The sequence below is a fragment of the Leopardus geoffroyi genome, chromosome C1 (assembly GCF_018350155.1).
Source record: "Leopardus geoffroyi isolate Oge1 chromosome C1, O.geoffroyi_Oge1_pat1.0, whole genome shotgun sequence".
NCBI classification, from domain to species: Eukaryota; Metazoa; Chordata; class Mammalia; order Carnivora; family Felidae; genus Leopardus; species Leopardus geoffroyi.
The window spans coordinates 72,413,586-72,434,761 of NC_059328.1; the positions used below are offsets into that span (position 1 = coordinate 72,413,586).

At 34.4% G+C, this 21,176-nt stretch overlaps 1 protein-coding gene across 5 annotated transcripts in view; it reads right to left on the reverse strand.

Moving 5' to 3' along the window:
* COL24A1 (collagen type XXIV alpha 1 chain) overlaps positions 1-21,176 on the reverse strand; it is a 397,210-nt gene that overhangs the window by 85,848 nt on the left and 290,186 nt on the right. For all 5 annotated transcript variants that reach the window (XM_045478122.1, XM_045478119.1, XM_045478121.1 and 2 more), the window contains 5 exons: positions 15,181-15,234; positions 13,444-13,551; positions 9,792-9,845; positions 9,481-9,534; positions 8,781-8,837 (listed from right to left, as the gene is read on the reverse strand). In XM_045478122.1, coding sequence (XP_045334078.1) covers positions 8,781-8,837; positions 9,481-9,534; positions 9,792-9,845; positions 13,444-13,551; positions 15,181-15,234 — 327 coding nt within the window. The remainder of the gene's footprint in view (positions 1-8,780; positions 8,838-9,480; positions 9,535-9,791; positions 9,846-13,443; positions 13,552-15,180; positions 15,235-21,176) is intronic.

Below are 21,176 nucleotides of genomic sequence, written 5' to 3' on the forward strand. Positions count from 1 at the left end.
AATATCAATAACATTAAGAACATCATAAGCATTGAATTATTTGAAGAGAATCTCATAATGATCTTGCTAGGAAAAATACTGAAGAAATGAAGTCAACTTAAACATTATGAATTTTCAAATGGATGAAGTATGTTATACATGATGTCAAATTAGCTTGCATTTTTACTTAATGTTAAAATGATAGAAAAAGATTTAATCTGGATCATTCAGCCATGTAATCAATTCCATTAATTAGAAGATCAATTTAATAATCTTTTTATTTATTTATTTTTATATTTTGAAGTACAGTTGGCATACAATATTATAATAGTTTCAGGCATACAACATAATGGTTTGACATTTGTACACATTATGAAATGATCACCAGAATAAGTCTGGTCACCATCTGTCACTATATGTAGTTATTATAATACTATTGACAATATTCGCTATGCTGTACTTCACATCCCCATGACTTACGTATTTTATAACTGAAAGTCTATAACTCTTAATCCCCTTCACCTATTTCACCCATCTCCTTATACCCTCCCCTCTGGCAATCACCAGTTTGTTCTGTGTACTTATGAATCTGTTTCTGTTTTGTGTTGTTTTGTTTTTTGGACTCCACATGTAAGTAAAATAATACACAATTTGTTCCTCTCTTATTTCACATAGCATAATGCCCTCTAGGTTCATTTTTGTTGTCATGAATGGCAAGAATTCACTCTTTTTATGGCTAAGTAATATTACATTTTGTGTGTGTATATATATATACATCTTCTTTATCCATTTGTGTATCAGTGAACACTTAGGTTGTTTCCATGTCATGGCTATTGTAAACAATGCTGCAATGAACATACATACAATGAAGATACAGGTGTATGTATCTTTTCATATTATGTTTTTCAATTTTTTTTTCAGATAAATACCCAGATGTCAAATAGCTGGATCCTGTGGTATTTCTATTTTTAATTTTTTGAGTAATCTCCATACTGGTTTACGTAGTGGCTGCACCAATTTATATTCTACCAACAGTGCATGACGGTTTCTTTTTTTCCACATTCTCACCAACATTTGTTATTTCTTGTCCTTTTTTGATACTAGTCATTCTGACAGCGATGAGGTGAAATCTCACTGTGGTTTTGATATGCATTTCCCTGATTAGTGATGTTGAGCATTTTTTCATATGTCTATTCGCCTTCTATACGTCGTCTTTGGAAAAATGCCTATTCAGGTCCTCTGCCCATTTTAAAAATCAGATTGGTTTATTTGTGTTGAGTTGTAGGAGTTCTTTATATATTTTGGATATTAATCTCTTACTGGATATATCATTTGCAAATATCTTCTCCCATTTGCCTTTTTGTTTTGTTGATGATTTCCTTTACTGTAAAAAACTTTTTAGTTTGATGTAGTCCCAATTGTTTATTTTTGCTTTTATTGCCTTTGCCAGAGGAGACACATACCACAAAAATACTGCTAAGACTGATGTGCCAGAGTTTATGCCTGTTCTTTTTTGGAAGTTCTATGATTTCAGGTCTTACATTTAGGTCTTTAATACACTTTGAGTTTATTCTTGCATGTAATGGAAAAAAGTGGTCCAGTTTCATTCTTTTGCATGTAGCTGTCCAGTTTCCCCAACACCAATTATTGAAAAGGTTGTATTTTCCCCATTGTATATTAATTGATCATATAAGTGTGTGTTTATTTCTGGGCTCTCTATTCTGTTCCATTGACCTATGTGTCTCTTTTTGTGCCAGTACCAAACTGTTCTGATAACCACAGCTTTGTGTGCAGTTTGAAAATCAGGCAGCATGATACCCGCAGCTTTCTCAAGACTATTTTGGCTATTCAGGGTCTTTTGTCATTGCATACAAATTTCAGAGCATTTGTTCTAGTTCTGTGAAAAATACTATTGGAATTTTGATAGGAATTGTACTGAATATGGAGCTTGCTTTGGATAGCATAGACATCTTAACAATATTAATTCTTCCAATCCACAAACAATGTATCTTTCCATTTATTTTTGTCATCTTCAGTTCTTGCATAAATGTCTTATAGTTTTCAGAATATAGACCTTCTGCCTCCCTGGCTAAATTTATTCCTAGATATGTTATTATTTTTATTCAATTATAAATAAGATCATTTTCTTAATTTCTCTTTCTGATAATTTGTTTTTATTGTATAGAAATGCAACAGATTTCTGTATATTCATTTTGTATCCCAATTTAGTAGTTGTAATAGTTTTTTGGTGAAGTCTTTATTTTGTATTTACAGTATAATGTGATCTACAAATGTTGACAGTTGTGCTTCTGTCTTACCAATGTGGATGTCTTTCCTTTCTTTTTCTTCTCTTATTGCTATAGCTGACATTTCCAGTACTATGTTGAATAAAAGTGGTGAGAGTAGGCATCTTTCTATTATTCCTGATCTTGGAGGAAAAGCTTTCAGCTTTCCACCATTGAGTATGATGCTAGTTGTGGGTTTGCCATATATGGCATTTGTTATGTTAAGGAATTTATTGAGAGTTTTCTTCATAAGTGGATGTTGAATTTTGTCAAATGCTTTTTCTGCATCTATTGAGAAGATCATGATTTTTAGCCTTCATTTTGTTAATGTGGTGTATCAAGTTAATTGATTTGCAAATACTGAATCATCCTTGCATCCCTGGAATAAATCTTATTTGATTGTGGAATATGATCCCTTTAATGTATTGCTGAATTTTTTTTTTTTTTTTTTTGCTAATATTTTGTTGAAAATTTTTGTATCTATGTTCTTCAGGGATATTGGCCTATACTTTCTTTTTTTGTACTGTCTTTTCTGGTTTTGGTATCAGGACAATGCTAGCCTCATAGTATGAATGTGAAAGCATTCCTTCCTCTAATTTTTCTTGAATAGTTTGAGAAGGATAGGTATAAACACTTCCTTAAATGTTTGGAAAAATTCACCTGTGAAGCCATCTGGTCCCTGAGTTTGGTTTATTGGGAGTTTTTTGGTTACTGATTCATTTTCATTACCAGTAATCAGTCTGTTCAGATTTCTATTTCTTCCTGATTCAGTTTTGGAAGATTATAAGGGTTTAGGATTTTATCTTTTTTTTTCTAGGTTGGCCAATTTCTTGGCAAACCTGTTTGTAGTAGATTTGGGATGCTGTGCTTTTATTTCCATTTGTCTTCAAACAAAACTAATGTTTAGTTAGCAGAATGTTGTTTAGCTTCCATGTACTTGTGTTTTTTCTCCATTTTTTTCTTGGTATTTATTTCTAGTTTCATATCATTGTGATCACAAAAGATGCTTGATATGATTTCAATATTCTTAAATTTATTAAGATGTTTTTTGTGGTCTAACATGTGATTTTTCCTAGATAATGTTCTGTGTGCACTTGAGAAGAATGCATATTCTGCTGTTTTTGAATGGACTGTTCTGTATATACCCATTAGGTCCCTCTGGTCTAATGTGTTGTTTAAGGTTACTATTTACTTATTGACTTTCTGTCTGGATGATCCATCTATAGACATAAGTGGAGTATTAAAGTGTCCTACTCCTATTGTATTACTATCAATTTCTCCCTTGATGTCTGTTAATATCTGCTTTTTAAATTTAACTGTTTCTAAGTTGGGTGCATAGATATTTATAATTGTTATATCCTCTTGTTGAATTGAACCCTTTATCATCATGTAGTGCCCTTCCTTTTGTCTTGTTACAGTGTTAATTTTAAAGTCTATTTTATCTGATATGATACCCCTGGTTTGTTTTTTTTCATTTCCACTTGAATGGAGTATTTTTTTCTATCCTTTCACTTTCAATCTGTGCGTGTCTTTGGGTCTGAAGTGAGTCTCTTGTAGGCAGCATATAGATGGGTCTTTTTTTTTTTTTAATTTTTTTAATGTTTCTTTATTTTTGAGAGAGAGACAGGGAGACACAGCGTTTGAGTGGGGGAGGGGTAGAGAGAGAGACACACACACACAGAATCTGAAGCACGCTCCAGGCTCTGAGCTGTTAGCATAGACCCTGATGTGGGGCTCGAACTCACAGACTTGAAATCATGACCTGAGCTGAAGTCACTTAACTGACTGAGCCACCCAGGTGCCCTGAAATGGGCCTTATTTTTCTTATCCTTTCAGTCACCCTATGTCTTTTGATTGGAACATCTAATCCATTTACATTTAAAGTATCAACTGATAGGTATGTACTTAGTGCCATTTTGTTAACTGTTTTCTGGTTGTATATGTAGTTCTTTTCTGTTCCTCTCTTGCTCTCTTCCTTTGTGATTTGATGATTTTCTTTAGTGTTATGTTTGGATCCCTTTTTCTTTATTTTTTTGTGAATCTATTGTAGGTTTTGGTTTGAGGTTTCCATGAGTTACATATATAACACCCTATGTACATAGCAGTCTATTTTAAGTTGATGGTCACTTAAGTTCAAACACATTCTAAAAGCCCTACATTTTTTATTCCCTTCTCCCCATGTTTTGTGTATTTGGTGCCATAATTTACATCTTTTTATTTTGTTTTTTTTTTTAATTTTTTTTTTAACATTTATTTATTTTTGAGACAGAGAGAGACAGAGCATGAACGGGGGAGGGTCAGAGAGAGGGAGACACAGAATCTGAAGCAGGCTCCAGGCTCTGAGCTGTCAGCACAGAGCCCGATGCGGGGCTCGAACTCACGGACCTTGAGATCGTGACCTGAGCGAAGTCAGATGCTCAACCGACTGAGCCACCCAGGCGCCCCACATCTTTTTATTTTGTATATCCCTTAGGTAATTATGTAGATATAGTTGTTTTTTCTACTTTTGTCCTTTAACCTTCATACCAGCTTTATAAGTAGTTGATCCACTCTCTTTACTATATGTTTGCTTTTACCAATGAGCCTTTTTCTTTCATAATTTTTTTTTTACCTCCATTTATGGTGTTTTCTTTTCCATTTTAAGAAGTCCCTTTAACCTCTCTTGTAAGTCCAGTTTAGTGGTGATGAATTCCTTTAACTTTCATTTGTTTGGGAAACTCTTTATCTCTTTAATTCTGAATGACAATCTTTCCAGGAAGAGTATTCTGGTTGTAGGTTTTTCCTTTCAGCACTTTGAGTATATCAGGCCTCTCCTTTCTGGCCTACAAAATTTCTGCTGAAAAATTAGCTCATGATCTTTTAGGTGTTACCTTGTAAGTAACCAGTTGCTTTACTCTTGCTGTTTTTAAGATTCTCTCATTACCTTTAATTTTTGACAATTTACTTACTCTCTGTTGGTGTGAACCTCTTTGGGTTCATCTTGTTTGGAGCTCTCTGTGCATCTTGCAGTTGGATGTTTGTTTCTTTCCCCAGGTTAGGGAAGTTTTCATTTATTATTTCTTCCTTTTGTCTTGTTACACTCTTTGCTTTAAAGTCTATTTTATAAGACTTCTGTTGATATTTATTGTCCAAGAGTTTCCTTAAACTATCCTCTTTTTCTTAACCTTTTTCTTTGTACTCTTCAGTTTGGATGACTTCCACTACCTTGTCTTCCAGATCGCTGACCTGTCTATATTCTTTAATCTGCCATTGTTCTCCCTAGTGTATATATTTTTTTCATTTCAGCTATTGAATTCTTAAGTTATGATTAGTTATTTTTTATATTTTTCTATCTCTTTGTTGAATTTCTCATTATTCAACTACTCTTCTTCTGACTTCCATGAGCATCTTTATGACCATTACTTTGAATTCTTTATCAGGCAGATTGCTTATCTCTGTTTCGTTTGGTTCCTTCCTGAGGTTTTGTCTTATTTTATTTGGAATGTCCTCCTGTCTCCTTGTTAGGCCTGACTCACTGTGTGTGTTTCTATGTATTAGGTAGATCAGCTATGCCTCATGGTCTTGATGGAGTGGTCTCATATAGAAGGTGTCTGTTGGGCCTTAGAAGCACACTCCTCCTTTGTCACCAGAACCAGGTGGTCCAGGAGTGCCCTGTGTAGTCTCTTTGTGCCTTCTTATTGCTGGCATGCTTGTGAGTGGGACTGGCTCCTGGCCCATTGGCTGCAATGACTGGCCACAACTGCTGTGGGCACACTGGTGGGCAGGACTGGCTCCTGACATGGCTGGCTGAGAGGCCTGGCTGTGGTGGCTGTGGGTGTGCTGGTGGGTGGGATAGCCCCTGGTGTGCCTGGCTATGAGGTCAGGCCAGGACTGTTGTAGGCATACTGATGGGTGGGCCTTGCCCCTTGTTCCTGTCAGGAGCCACTCTGGAAGGGCGCCAGTCCAGGCCAAAACTACTCGTTTGGTGTGTTGGGACAAGAGTTACTTTGGAGAACACCAGTCCTGGGCAAGGCCACCTGCAGGGTGTGGCAGGATGGGAGCTGTTTTGGGAGACACTGTTTAATGATCTTTTTAAAAGCATCTAATAGCTACCTACTTTAACATTCTTGATCAGAAACTCTATTGTTTATTCTTTTTAATTTTTAAGATATAAATTAACCTAATAAAAATTGCATCTATTTATTTTAATCTGTATGGTAGTAGCTAATAAACCTACACTTTTAACTTTTTTTCAAATATTCCTAACATAAATTCTTTGATATGATAAACTATTCAAATTATCTAGTGTAAAATATACTTGGAAAAGCAATTTTTGCATACGAGGACCTACTGTCTAAAAAGAAAGTCAAATTGAAATCTTTGTGAAAACCATAAAATTGATGAGGACAATTGATTGACAAATTTTAACTTATTCCTATGTAAGTAAAGATATTTGACATAATGTAAGGACAGTAATCTCTGACTCTGTTTTAATGATTTAGAATATTCTTGGTTTAAGTTTCACACCTGTTTTATGTCTACTAGACAAAATAATGATTGTTATGCTAGACTTTTAATATATTTATTATATTTTAGTGACATTCTTTGATTCTGGCGTACTTGAATCTGGGGAAAAAACAAGCACTTTTATACACTATTTGCCCATATGTTTCCATTTGCTTTTAAGTTTTTGCATTATTTCCATATTTTTCCCTGTCAGGGCTTTAGAGAGACTAGAACATATTTGATACAAACCTTATATATATTTTATAGATAAGTATGCCTCTATATGAGATGGATTGATTTAATCAGAATAATTCTAAAATCTTTTGTATTTCTAAAACAAAATATAACTTTCACTCATCTCCAAAGAGCCAGATCAAAGCACCAGAAGTAACTATGTAATGTGATTCTTCTGCTTTAGTATTTAAACATATTTTTTAATGTTTATTTATTTTTAGGAGAGAGAAAAAGAGACAGAGCATGAGCCGGGGGAGGGGCAGAGAGAGAGGGAGACACAGAATCCAAAGCAAGCTCCAGACTCTGAGCTGTTAGCACAGAGCCCAAAGCGGGGCTTGAACCCATGAACCATGAGATCATGACCTTAGCAAAGTCAGATGCTTAACCGACTGAGCCACCTAGGCACCCCTAGGATTTTTAAAATCTTATATGATATCATGTAGAAAATTGAAAATCAAACCAATTATATTTATTTTTATGAGTTAAACACTTTTATTCTACCTATTTAATTTACATATGCCCTTTAAGATTATTTTCATAAAATATGAATATAGAGATGGTCATTCAGATAATCAAAGCTACAATAGCTACTTTTCTTTTTTTTAACATATATTTTTAATGTTTATTTTTGAGAGAGAGAGAGTGTGGGGGAGGGGCAGAAAGAGAGGGAGACACAGAATCTGAAGCAGGCTCTAGGCTCGGAGCTGTCAGCACAGAGCCTGACGTGGGGCTTGAACCCACAAACTTGGAGATCGTGAGCTGAGCTGAAGTCAGATGCTCAACCAACTGAACCACCCAAGTTCCCCTATAATAACTTTTCAAAACAGAGTTTAAACAGAGTTTATAAAACAGATACTTAATTAGAAGACTATGGATCAGTGATCTTCAAAGGGTATTGGTTATAATAACTGATTAAGTTTTAAAGTCATATAGGGGCGCCTGGGTGGCGCAGTCGGTTAAGCGTCCGACTTCAGCCAGGTCACGATCTCGCGGTCCGTGAGTTCGAGCCCCGCGTCGGGCTCTGGGCTGATGGCTCAGAGCCTGGAGCCTGTTTCCGATTCTGTGTCTCCCTCTGTCTCTGCCCCTCCCCCGTTCATGCTCTGTCTCTCTCTGTCCCAAAAATAAATAAACGTTGAAAAAAAAAAAAATTTTTTTTAAAGTCATTTGGTAACTATATGTAAATTACTATAAAAAAGTATACAGGTCAGATTTTTTTAATACTCAGAAATAAATCTGAATTTGATGATTTTTTAAACACGTTTTTACTATTTATTTACTTTTGAGAGAGAGAGAAAGAGTGAGCAGGGGAAAGGCAGAGAGAGAAGGAGACACAGAATCCAAAGCAGGCTCCAAGCTCTAAGCTGTTAGCACAAAACCCGATGCAGGACTCAGATCCATGGACTGTGAGATCAAGACCTGAGCCAAAGTCAGATGCTTAACCAACTGACCCACCCAGGCGCCCCATGAATTTGATGATTGAAGAAATGTCTGCCCTAAAATATCTAGAGTATAGTATTTTGATAAGCTCTGCAAAAGGTTGTTATAGTGCATTTCATGCTGAAAGTTAGATTTGGAAAGTCACCGTAATTAAACTATATATTATGCTAAGGATCTTGACTTGGATATAAATAGATTTTACATTTAGATAATACAACTATAAATAGTATGTGCCTACAAAACCATATTATGAAACTAACAGAATAAAACTCCCTGAAAAGATGTGATTGGTCATATGAATCTATTATATTCATTGCATTTTATCTTGAAACATCAAAATAATTTTAGAAAAAGACCTACTGGTTCACCTCGAGGCCCAGGTGGTCCTAGCACTGTGCTATCTTCTCCTGGATAACCCTATAATGAAGATAATTATTTATAAACAAAATCAAATTAATAAAATAAACTTTGAAATATGTAGCTTATCATTGTCTCATATGTTATGACATCTACAGTCTGGTTTTATCTTTTTTAAATGGAAAACTTTACCTACAAAACTTAGCACAGGATATTTTATACAGTTGTAATTCCTATATGGTTCTCAGAAGTGTCTATCAGCTTTAATTACATACAAAGCAGTTTAGGAATTTGTTCAAAGCTTCAGGTTTCCAGTGATCTTGCAAATTAAGAGTAGTATTATTATAGTTATTCTTAACCCTGAACAATTTTACTATAAATTTTACTATGAACATACTGGTCATTTAATCTAGAGTCTCACAATCTGTTTCAACAAGTAATTAATTTTAAGTTTACAAAGCTTTACAGATTACAAAGTACTTTACCATATATTATTTCATGGATATCTTGAAACAACCTATTGAAGACATTTTAATGATTTAAATTTTCATCTCTTGGTATTTACCTTCTAGAATTTGCAATACTTCCCAAATTGAAAAGTGTTTTCTTTTATTCTTTGAAAATGTTTCCATGCACACTTTCAGAAAGAACACAAAAATTAAATATTTAACTTTAGGATTGCAAAGTCAACATACACACATACCTTTTCTCCTTTAGGTCCTGGCAGCCCAGAAAGGCCTGGCTGGCCCTGGTGGCCCTAACAAAAGGACAAGAAAGTAGACATTCTCTGTATCATTTGTGCATGTTCTATCTAATACCACCAAGGACATGCCATTAGATACTGCACTATTCTGAAAGAAAAACAAGATTCATTCTCTAGGGGGATGAAGCCTAAATGCAATAGCAAGGTTTATCGGTGAGATTTCATCTTAATCTGCATAATTGGAATGACATCTTTATATAACCATTTTCATGCAAATACACACATTTTAATTTCCAATTAGAAATGATTACCCTATATCCTGGAATTCCTGGTTCTCCATCAAGTCCCATCAATCCTAAATGTCCCTAAAAAACAAAGTAAATATTAGAGAGAAAATAGCCAATTGCTTGAACCATTACACTTGTACTCTGATTACTTAAAATTTAGAATTTCTGAAGTATAATATTTTACTTAGTCTGAAATGGGAAAACAAGAAATAACATTCTAACTTCTGTCTTATTTTTCTTCTGAACCACAAAAGTCCCACCAAAAAAAATGTCTCTTCAGTTTACTTCTGGTATGAATATTCTTAATCATATTAAGAAAAATACTTTCAGTTGTCAGAACCCCATAGGTTTTCAGCAAGTTCTTGGAAATGTAATGTGTATCTGCCAAAGTTTATAGTATATGTATTTTTTTAATGTTTACTTATTTTTTTAAATATTTTTTTAACGTTTTATTTATTTTTGAGATAGGGAGAGACAGAGCATGAACAGGGGAGGGTCAGAGAGAGGGAGACACAGAATCTGAAACAGGCTCCAGGCTCTGAGCTGTCAGCACAGAGCCTGACGCGGGGCTCGAACTCACGGACTGTGAGATCATGACCTGAGCCGAAGTCGGCCACTTAACCGGCTGAGCCACCCAGGCGCCCCAATGTTTACTTATTTTTGAGAGAGGACAGGGGAAGGGCAGAGAGAGAGAGAGGGAGACACAGAATCTGAAGCAGTTTCCAGGCTCTGAGCTGTCAGCACAGAGCCCCATAGTCCGAAATCACAAACCATGAGATCATGACCTAAGCTGAAGTCAGACGCTTAACCAAATGAGCCAGCCAGGTGCCCTTATATCTGGTTCAAGTTTATGGTAGATGTGCCTCACTAAATATTAGAGTATAGCCTGAAAGTTTTTGATATTATCATGATTGGATCATGGAGAACTCCATACTCATTGATAGTTTCAGATGCTTTGATGAAGAAAAGTTTCAGCTCTGGTCAAAGTTGTTAAAGGAGAAATAGTTGGCAACTTATGTGTGATAATCACTCTGTTATTGCTCTTATTATCAATATTTTGCAGATGAGGATACTACATAATTTAAGGGTTAATTCATAAATGCCTCTAAAGTACTGAAAATGTGACTCAGACAACTAAAAAGAGCAAAAATAATAATCCTAAAAATGTCTTACCTTTCATACTACCAAAAATTTCCATACCAATTCTCCTATTTAAGTTGGAAACTAAATAGGAGATGAGAAAATTAAGGCACAGAATAGGTTCATGCCTAACCAAATATCAGATTAACCAGAAGCTCTAAATATGATTATTTACCCAAAGAACCCATGAGAACCACCTATCATTTAAGCGGATATAAAGTTAAAACATAAAAGTAAGTAGATTTCTTATACAGCACCAATAAAAAGATATAATGGAAAAAAGATTGCATCATAAATCGTAAAGTCCATAAGAAACCAACAATAAATCTAACAGGATAGAGGTAAGAACAGAATAAAGGAAATAACAAAACTTTATTAAAGGACATATAAGATGATGTAAGTAAATAGAAAGACATATACTGCTTCTCTACTGAAAGATTCAATGTTAAAGGAACATGAAGAGCTGATTTTAAAGTTCACATGGAAGAGAGAATTAAAGTAAGAGCTGAACTTTTCAGAAAAATGAATTATGGAATACTTGCTCTTCTCAAAAGTACTGTAATAATATAACAATTAAATAGTGTGGTATTGAACCCAAAAATAGGCTAACAGATTGACAGAAGAAAACAGAGAGAATGAAAACAGGTCAATAAATATTTGAGAGTTTAGTTTAGTGGGATACAGAGTGACTATTTATTAAATGATTTTGAAACAACTGAAAATCTACTTGGAAAAAAGAAAATCAAGTTCTTTACAACTTATTTCACAGCAAAATAATAAACTTCATATGAGTTAGGAATAAAAATAAAGCTATAAAAGAATTAGGAGAAGGATATGGAAGAGTATTTTTATATACTTTAGGTAGGGAAGGCATTTCTAATGAAGAAATAAAACCTGTAAAGTAAAGGAGTGACAAATTTGAGTATATAATAATTAAAATCTCCAGCAAAAAGATATCAAACAAACAACACTAAATGTTAAATGACAGAAAGAGAAATTGTATTTATAATACATTTTGTAACAAATTTAACAAAAATATATTATCTAAGGGACGCCTGGGTGACTCAGTCGGTTAAGTGTCTGACTTGGGCTCAGGTCATGATCTCACGACTTGTGAGTTCAAGCCCTGCATTGGGCTCTGTGCTGACAGCGTGGAGCCTGGAGCCTGCTTCGGATTCTGTGTCTCCCTCTTTCTCTGCCCCTCCCCCATCATGCTCTGTCTCTCTCTCTCTCTCTCTCAAAACTAAATAATCATATATATATATATATATATATATATATATATATAATCTAAAATATATAAGGAGTTATTACAGTTCAATAAGAAAAAGACAACAACCTAATGTAAATCATATAAAGTGAATATGTAAAGGCAATTTCCAGAAAAAAAAAATCATTTAATTGTAATCGAGGAGATATAAACAGAAAGAAAATGAGACACATGTTCTCATTTATCAGATTGTCAGACATCAAAAGGGTTAACATGAAGTATTGGTGGTGGGAGTGTATATTGGATGAAACCTTTTGGGGAGGCAGTTGGAGAACATGTGTCAATATTTTTAAAGTGAATATTCTCTTTAGACAAAATCCAAAGTAGGAACCTACTTTGAAGGCAATACTCTGGATTAGTTTCCATGTTCGTTAAAAATTAATCATATTAAATAAAGTTTTGTAACATACAAGCCCAAATCAGAAAAATATTAGTAATTTAAATCAAAGGAAGAAAGACCTGAAGTGGTAAGATGAGTATGTCAAATGAGCCTGAGATAAACTTTCCTCAGACAACTGATGAATTATACAATGCTCTCAAGAAGGCTTTGGTGAAAAGTCTAGCATTTGTGACATTTAACGGAGACTAGGAAATACACATGCATTTTGTAGATAAGCTTATGAAATAGTGAAAACACTAAGTTTAATAATTCAAATACTCTGCATCTCTCATGCTGTGACTTTCTAAACAGGTCCAAATATATTAGCAATAAAATTTTGCTATTATAGGTTCAGAAGTATTTATGCTACCCTTGTTTCCAACACTATATAAAGTTCATACAAAAGATTAAATATTATTAGATGTTACAGATATTGATCACAGCCGGTTTTAAAAAAAATCTCCATGAGCATGTAGAGTCCAAGCTTATAAAGAAAAATCATTTTTAAGTAAATCTAATTTTCAAAAGCAATATGCCAATCCTGACAGCATAGTTTCAGACAGATATTAAATTCTTATTTTAAGTGCAAGGCATATAAACTTTCCCACTTAGGTTAAGAGTTATAATCTGAGTTTTTAAAACTTCATTTCATATTTTATTTCCATTTTGAGTTTTTTCCCCTTTCCCTTTTTCATGTCCAGAAACCACTAAGCCATTTAAGTACTGTGGAATGCTTACAATTCTCCACAGCTCATGGAGGTAGATTATTTTCAATGGAACTATTGCTTTCTCTGTAAAATTAATCAAGGGATGAAACTTTAAGGACATGGATACATTTCTTTTCCATCCACAGTGAACTCAGGTCTGGAAATAAATCAAATACTAACCACAGCACCTCTCGTTCCTCTGGCACCCTTAGGACCACTTTCCCCAATTTGTCCGGGAGCACCTCTGCTTCCAATTTCTCCGGTGGGCCCTATTTGTCCTTTTTCACCCTGTGGATGTCGTTAGTAAGAGAGAAAAGTGGGAAAAAACAAATTTTTACCTAGACGAATTAACTATATCATATACCTGAATGACACCGGAGGATAGTCTGTAAGCAAAATTCCGTAAATAGTAACTTGGGTTTACCTAGCTGGTGGTGGAGACTGCCACTGACAATAATAACATACCATCACCACCTAGGTTATCTGAAAGATATAACTGAAAGTAATTTAAGAGAAAGAACATTAAAAAAAATTTTTTTGGCCAAACAAGCAGGGGAGATCTGGTGTTCATGTTGAATTACCAATAACCAATTTTTTTTTATTTTGAATTTGTTAGGTATGCATGTATGTATGCATGCATGCATGTATTTCTTGTTATCATGAGAAAACATAGACTATATAAGAAACCTGCTTCTATACCCAATTTCAATCCCACAAAGATCTATTTAATGTATACAGTTTCCAGTGTATGTTTCTGTATATTCAGTGGCTTGGAGTCTGCCTTTAAAAATCCATAACATATTTATATCATTTAACATCCTTCTGAAAACTAGTTATCTTCTGTTTTCCATCAAGCTGACTGATCATTCTCTACCACCAAAATATGGCTGCTTTTAAACAACTTTAAGTGCTATAATTCATTTTCTGAAAGTGGGAACCAATCTGTTCTACTGTAGACAATAAAGTAGATACAAAGAAAAACTAGACTGTGATCATAGTCAGGAAGGAAGTTTTTGGTATTCATAATAATTCCCAGGGATGCAGACTACTGTAAAGAATTATACTGTCCCACTTCTAATGTTGATTTTAGATATAACATCAAATATGATGAAAAGAGACTTCAGTATTGGGGTTATTTTCATGGGTAAGAATGGCTATTAAAATTCACTTCATTCATTTTTCCTTACTTCTTATTCTAACTAATCCTGTCTCTACATTATGACAAAGATAGGCTGGGTGTATGTTAGTAGAAATGATAAAATTAGACTTTGGGAACTAGATATGGTGTGATTTGAAGCTAATTATAGTCATATATTCAGAACTGTTGTATTTGAATAAGAAAATCATACTTGAACAAATTATTGGCCCCATACAGAGATGAATTTTTCATTATAATGTTCCAGAACTTTATACATTTTCATTTTAGTAAGATATAAAAGAAACATATAAACCATATTCTGGATGTGTGTTTCTAAGTCAATATATGGGAAAGATAAAATAATTAACCTTTTCAATTTAGATAAACATAGTACTAATAAACCCAGAAACAATCTCAATTATAATCTTTTCCCCTAAACATTTTACTAAAGTTGTTACTAATACACAAATGGTGTAGTATTTTCCTTTTCTCTCTTTTCCTGCCCAAAGTCTACTGAAGAATTTTTGGCAAACAGGAGAAGAAAAGGCAAATATCTTCACAGAAACTACAGAGTGAGACAGTTGCCTTCAAATAATTAAGGCGATAAATACTCCTAAGTAGAGTTAAATATTAATTTATATAAATGTGCCTTTTAAAACCAAATTTATATTTCTTTATTACCATATATCTCATGCAAATAAAAATATCACAGCATTCTATGGAGCTCAGAGCACATCAGAAGAAAGGAAGCCTTAAAAAGATGTAAAAAAAAAAATTACCTTTTTGCCTGGGCGACCTCTTTGCCCTGGAATTCCCACAATTCCTTCAGATCCCTGAATGTCCAATATAAAAAAGAAAATAAATTGTTAAAGAAAGGAGTAGATGGCATATTTAAATACTTACATCACATAATCACTGAATTGAACATTATGTAAAAATGAGGGTTATTTTTCAACAATATTGTGTTTGCATAATTATCTAAAAATAGGTCATGATGATTTAGCAGTCTGTTACTAATGAGTAAAATTTACATATACAAACTGGTCAAGATAGACAAAATTAAACTGTTCTTTATTATAGGAAGAAAATTATTTGGTTTCATCACCATTTTAATTAGTGAGACTGTAATTAAACTAAACCCAATGCATCCATTTTAATTTTAGCAGTTCTATGAGCTACTACTGTGGGTTCAACATCTTGTTGAATGTATAGGATTATAAAATATATATATAAAACATGGTGAAGAAGAATCTCAAGATCTTATTGGAGTAGTAGATTAAGGAGGTTTTCTTTGGTCTGTGGAAAAAAGGAGAGAGGGAAATAGATGGAGAAAAAAGTAGTCATATTCAACTTTAAAACAGTATTTTCATTTTAATCTGTATTTTATTCAGACAAAGTAGACTGAAAGTTTTCAATACATACTTTTTTTTTGTAAAATTGGCTAAAATATTTTAGATGTCCTGTGAATTTGCAGGTCAACAATAATTAGGCTTAAATGAGATCCACAGTAAGCCAGGGTGCAAGTTCTGAAACGGCCAACAATTAATCACAGCACTCCTTGCATTAGTTTGGAAATGAAAATGGAAACCTCAAATTTGTGTCCCAAAGCTTGGCAAACTGCAAAAATGATGTAGACAAGAAATAAATTGTGGTTTACCACTGCGCTATGGAGGCTCTTGATAAATATTTGTTGAACGAATAAACAGATACCTAAGGAAGTGACTCATGCCCTATGCTCCTCAGTAAATGCTCTCCTAGCCTCAGAAAGTCACTAAATTTAGAAGCCAAAATGGTTAAGTTCTATTGCTGTAGTTCTAGCTGCATCCAGAGGTCAAAATGATAGTTGCACTAACCTGAGATTTCTTTGTGGTTAATATGGACTTTTAAAAAGAGGCAGATTAACTTTCATTAGAGGGTAATGGTGTGAGCTTTTAAAAGTCAGACTGCTAGTTTCATAGTCTGGCTCTGTCACCTCACAGCAATATGACCATAGGTAGATTGTTTAACTTCTAAAGGCCTCAGTTTCCTGTTCTATAAAAGAAGTACAACAATACCTCTTCAAAGAGTTATTAAGATTAAATGAGATAGTGCATGTAAAGCTAAAAAGAACCGGACTTTAAACTGAAGAATTTAGCTCAGTGTTAGTTCTCACTAACGTCTGCTGCCTTTTTCAAGTGTATTATATAACATTTGAATGTATATAAAAAGATATTAGAAGGTACAATAAATACCCATGCACCCACCACCCACTGTAAGAAAGAGAAGATACATATATAATTGAAGTCCCATATGCACACATACCTTTCCAAACACATTACCCTCTCCCCTCACTCAGGTGCAACCATTTTCCTCAATTTATCATTCCCAAGCATTTCTTTATACTGTTACTCCATTTGTATGTATCTCCAAGCAGTATGTGGTAATGTTGCATCTTTTCAAACTTTAAATAAGCATACTTAATGCATTCTTTGGAAACTTTTTTAACACACATTTTGCTTTTGAAATTAATCAGTGTCTTTAATCTACTCACTTTCTGTTTTTCATCCTACAGGATTCTATTTTCTTATCAAAACCACAGCTGATTTAACCAATTTCTTACTGATGAATTTTTGGTGTTTTTTTTTTTTTTTTTTTTTTTTTTTTGTCCTGTTACAGATAATGCTTGTGAACTCATCTATGTGCCATGTTAAAGGTGGTTGTTTTGTTTTGTTTTTGTTTTTATGGAATAGTCCTGGAAGTTAAACTGCTGGGTTGTAGAATATGTACATCTTTAGGTATACAAGAGAATGTAAAATTATTCTCCAAAGTAGTTTTATCAATTTCCATTCCCATAGCAATGTTTCAGAGTCCAATTACTTCAAATCTTCTGTAAAGCTTGGTACTATCAGACTTAAAATATGTCCATTTCATTGTGGTAAATGATATTTTATTTGTGTTTTCAATTTGCATATTTCTGATTATTTAGGAGGAATGGTTATCTATTCACACTGTTATTTCACATCTATATGTGATTCTGCTCAATATTCCCCTGAGCTGGACTTACTGAGTTATCCATAAAAGTTTTTACATATATTCCTGATACCTGTATTTTGCTCATTCTATATAACACAGATCTCTTCTCAGCCTGCAGCATATTTTTTCACTTTGTTTAATATAATTTCTGATTAACATAAGTTTGTGATTTTAACAGAGTCATATTCATCAGTATTTTCTTCTTGTCTTACTTCTTTTCAGTGTTTAGGAGATCCTGACTGCTTCCCCTCCCTCCATGAGGTCATAAAATGTTCTTGTAAATGTTCTCATGCTTAACATTTTGATTTTCACAATTAGGCCTTTAATTGGAATTTCATTCTTTTGCGTGCATGTGTGCACTGGTTTGAAGGAGTTGTTTTATTTTATTTTGTTTTCCATTTGGATAACCAATTGGGCCAGTACCATTTATTGAATATTTCATCCTTTCCTTAATGATTTGCAATCTGTGATCAATGTATTAAACTTCATGTTTCAAAATATACTAAGCTCTGAGTCAAGGTTACCTTCTATTTCCATTGGTCTCTTTGTCTTCTGTGAATGAACATGACACTGATTAAATTACTCTAGCTTCAATCATAAGTTACGGTATCAGGTAGGGTAAGTTCTCCCTTCCACACACCACTCTGCCCCAACCCTTGTAACTTGTTCTTGAAAATTGTTTTGATATTGGTCCTTTGTTCTTTCATATGAATTTTAAAATCACTTTTCATTAATCAGGTCCTATAAAAAAAGTCTTATAGGGATTTTGACTAAAATTATATTGAATTTATAGACTAATTTAGGGGAGAATTGATAATTTTTTTGATATTTAGTCCTCCTATCCATGAATATAAAATATCTCTCCATTTATTTAGGTCTTTGTTAATAAACATAATTTTTTTGACAAAAATCTGCAAATCTTTTGTTAGATTTATTTCTAGTTGTTTAATTTTGTTGATGATTATATTATAAATAGTTTTTTTTGTTTATTTATTTATTGAGAGAGAGGGAGAGAGCAAGCAGGGGAGGGGCAGAGAGAAAAGGAGAGAGAGAATCCCAAAGAGGCTCCATGCTGTCAGTGCAGAGCCCAATAGAGGGCTCAATCCCATGAACTGTGAGATCATGACATGAGCTGAAATTAAGAATCGGATGCTCAACCTACTGAGCCACCCACGCGCCCCCAGTAAATATTATTTGAGGTTTTCTAAACTGCTTGTGGCTGGTGAAGAAGAATGGAATCTATTTTTGTATATTCTTATATTTAGCATCTTGCTAAAATCTCCTTAATTCTAATAATTTGCCTGTAGATTATTTCTCTTGTACCGTACTGGCTGGGTTTCTGAGTAAATGTTGAATAGAAATGGTGAATAGTGGTGATCTTTGCTCATTCTTTGAAGTTTCACCATTAAGTATGATAGTCAACGTGGATATTATATTTTACTAAATGCTTTCTGTTTCATTTATTGAGATCATATTTTTAATTCTTTAATTTGTAAATATGTGACTTAAATGTATAATTTTAAAAAATGTTAGGCCTTTGTTGCAATACTTGTACAAGAGGGAATTCACTGACACCTTTATTATATCAGCACCTAGCAATGAGGTGCAATGAATTCAACTATTCAGGTGTCGGCCAACACTACTGCATGGCAATGTTATCTGCCAACCACCATGCAGTTTAGACATCGCTGTAAGTGTTTATATATTTAAATACCAACAAAAACTTGTGGAGAATGTAAAAATAAAAGTGATAAGCCTCTCACAAACGTGTATAATTGAGAAATTTGTCATTAGTCTGTAAGAGGACTCACACATTCTTCAAACTTCCATTTTCGCCTCAGTGTCAAGTGAATGACCTTGCCTTATACTGCACTGAGACAGAGTAGCAATCAAACAAGAGCCACCTCCTCTTTCCCACACCCGATCTACCAACATACCTCCTTATGCACACACATAGTCCACCTCCCTTCTCTTACAAAGGAACAAGTTTCCCTGTTGCTTGTCTGAAGCCAGTGCCTCACTTGTATCTAAAGCCCATGTTCCCTTCATGACCTTCTCTTAACACTTGCACTATCATTTTTTTCCTCTTGACTGCATCATTTCCGACAGCAATTAAATAAGCTAGATAGCACTCATTAAAAAACAAAAACAAAACCCTTCCTTGACCTCGTGTCCCTCCCTCCCTTCCTTTCTATTCATTCATTCAATGTCTCATGTACTTTTCTAGTTCAATCTTTACTTCCCCATCACAGCAGAACTTTTTGAAAAGACCTGTTTATGCTCACTGTCACTATTTTCTTACTTCTCATTCCCTCTTCATTTGGGCTTTTGTTCTTACCACAGCTCTGAAATTGCTTCCCTTTCAGGTCACCATGTAACCTTCATATAGCTAAATCCAATAATCCAATGGCTCATTTTATCTCAACCTTTTTTCATTCTTGAAAAACTTTAAGGTTTTGTTTATATGGCAGCATGCTTCCTGAATTTTCGGCTTCCTTATATAACACCTCCTTATATTCTAATGATTCCTAAAATTATGTCACCTGTCCTGACTGTATCATTGACCTTCTGGTTATCCTACCTACTGACATCTTTTTGAATTTCTAATAGGGATTTCAAACTTTATGTGCCTCAAACTGAACCCTTGAATTATCCCCTCAAATCCCTAAATCTTGTCTCTTCCTTGTCTTCTCCAACTCTGCTATAATGTGGCAGTATTTTGAAAATTATCAAAATTGCTTTTCAATTTTGCCTTTTTGAACATATGGACTTTACCCTATTCATAGCTTGAGGGGGTCATATGCCCAAGGGTTATATGTATTAAGAAAAATTTTCTGTTTTCTTTGTTTCCAACTTTAATAATTCACAGGTTGACCTTGGAGCACCCAGCATACAGAGCTGTCCTATATTATAGAGAAGACACACTTTCCGTCTACTGCAATAGAACTCTAAGGCTTTTTACTAGGTGATAAAAGGATGAGAATATGATATAGGAGAAATAGAGAGAAAGCCAGGTTGTTGTTGTTGTTGTTGTTTTTCTTTTGGCTCCAGGAGAATACAGGAGCACAAAAAGGGAGGGAGAGACCTAGATGTTCAGATTTTCCTCTTTCTGAGTTTTGGTAAAGTGAGACTCTTGTTCCCCACTACCTCTTCAGGATGCAGGAAAGGTACCTTCTCTCTAGATAGCACTTGGTTTATGGCCATATCACTTTGGATGCTCAGGAAAATCAAAACGACGAACATTTGTTAAATTTTCCTAACCTACTCCTTGATTCCTATATGATGTAGATGGCAACTTAGAAATACCTGGGGAGCTTGTGTATGTGTGTGGTGGGGGAGTGGTCATTACTCTAGAAAGACATGGCTCTGTCATAACGGCTGATGAGCAGACTTCCTGGGCTAGAGCTGAATGAGAATCCAGAAGACCTGAGAGGGATCTGCAGATTAGTGGAAGCTGATTAGAGGGAACCTCTCCCAGAAAGGAAATGAAAATTACTAGCTGCAGACATCATCATCAGAGGCCAGCAGGTAGGCAGTAAGCAAACTGACAAGGGACATTACCATGTCCCTATCTTAAAATTTTTTTTTTTCAACGTTTATTTATTTTTGGGACAGAGAGAGACAGAGCATGAACAGGGGAGGGGCAGAGAGAGAGGGAGACACAGAATCGGAAACAGGCTCCAGGCTCTGAGCCATCAGCCCAGAGCCCGACGCGGGGCTCGAACTCACGGACCGCAAGATCGTGACCTGGCTGAAGTCGGAC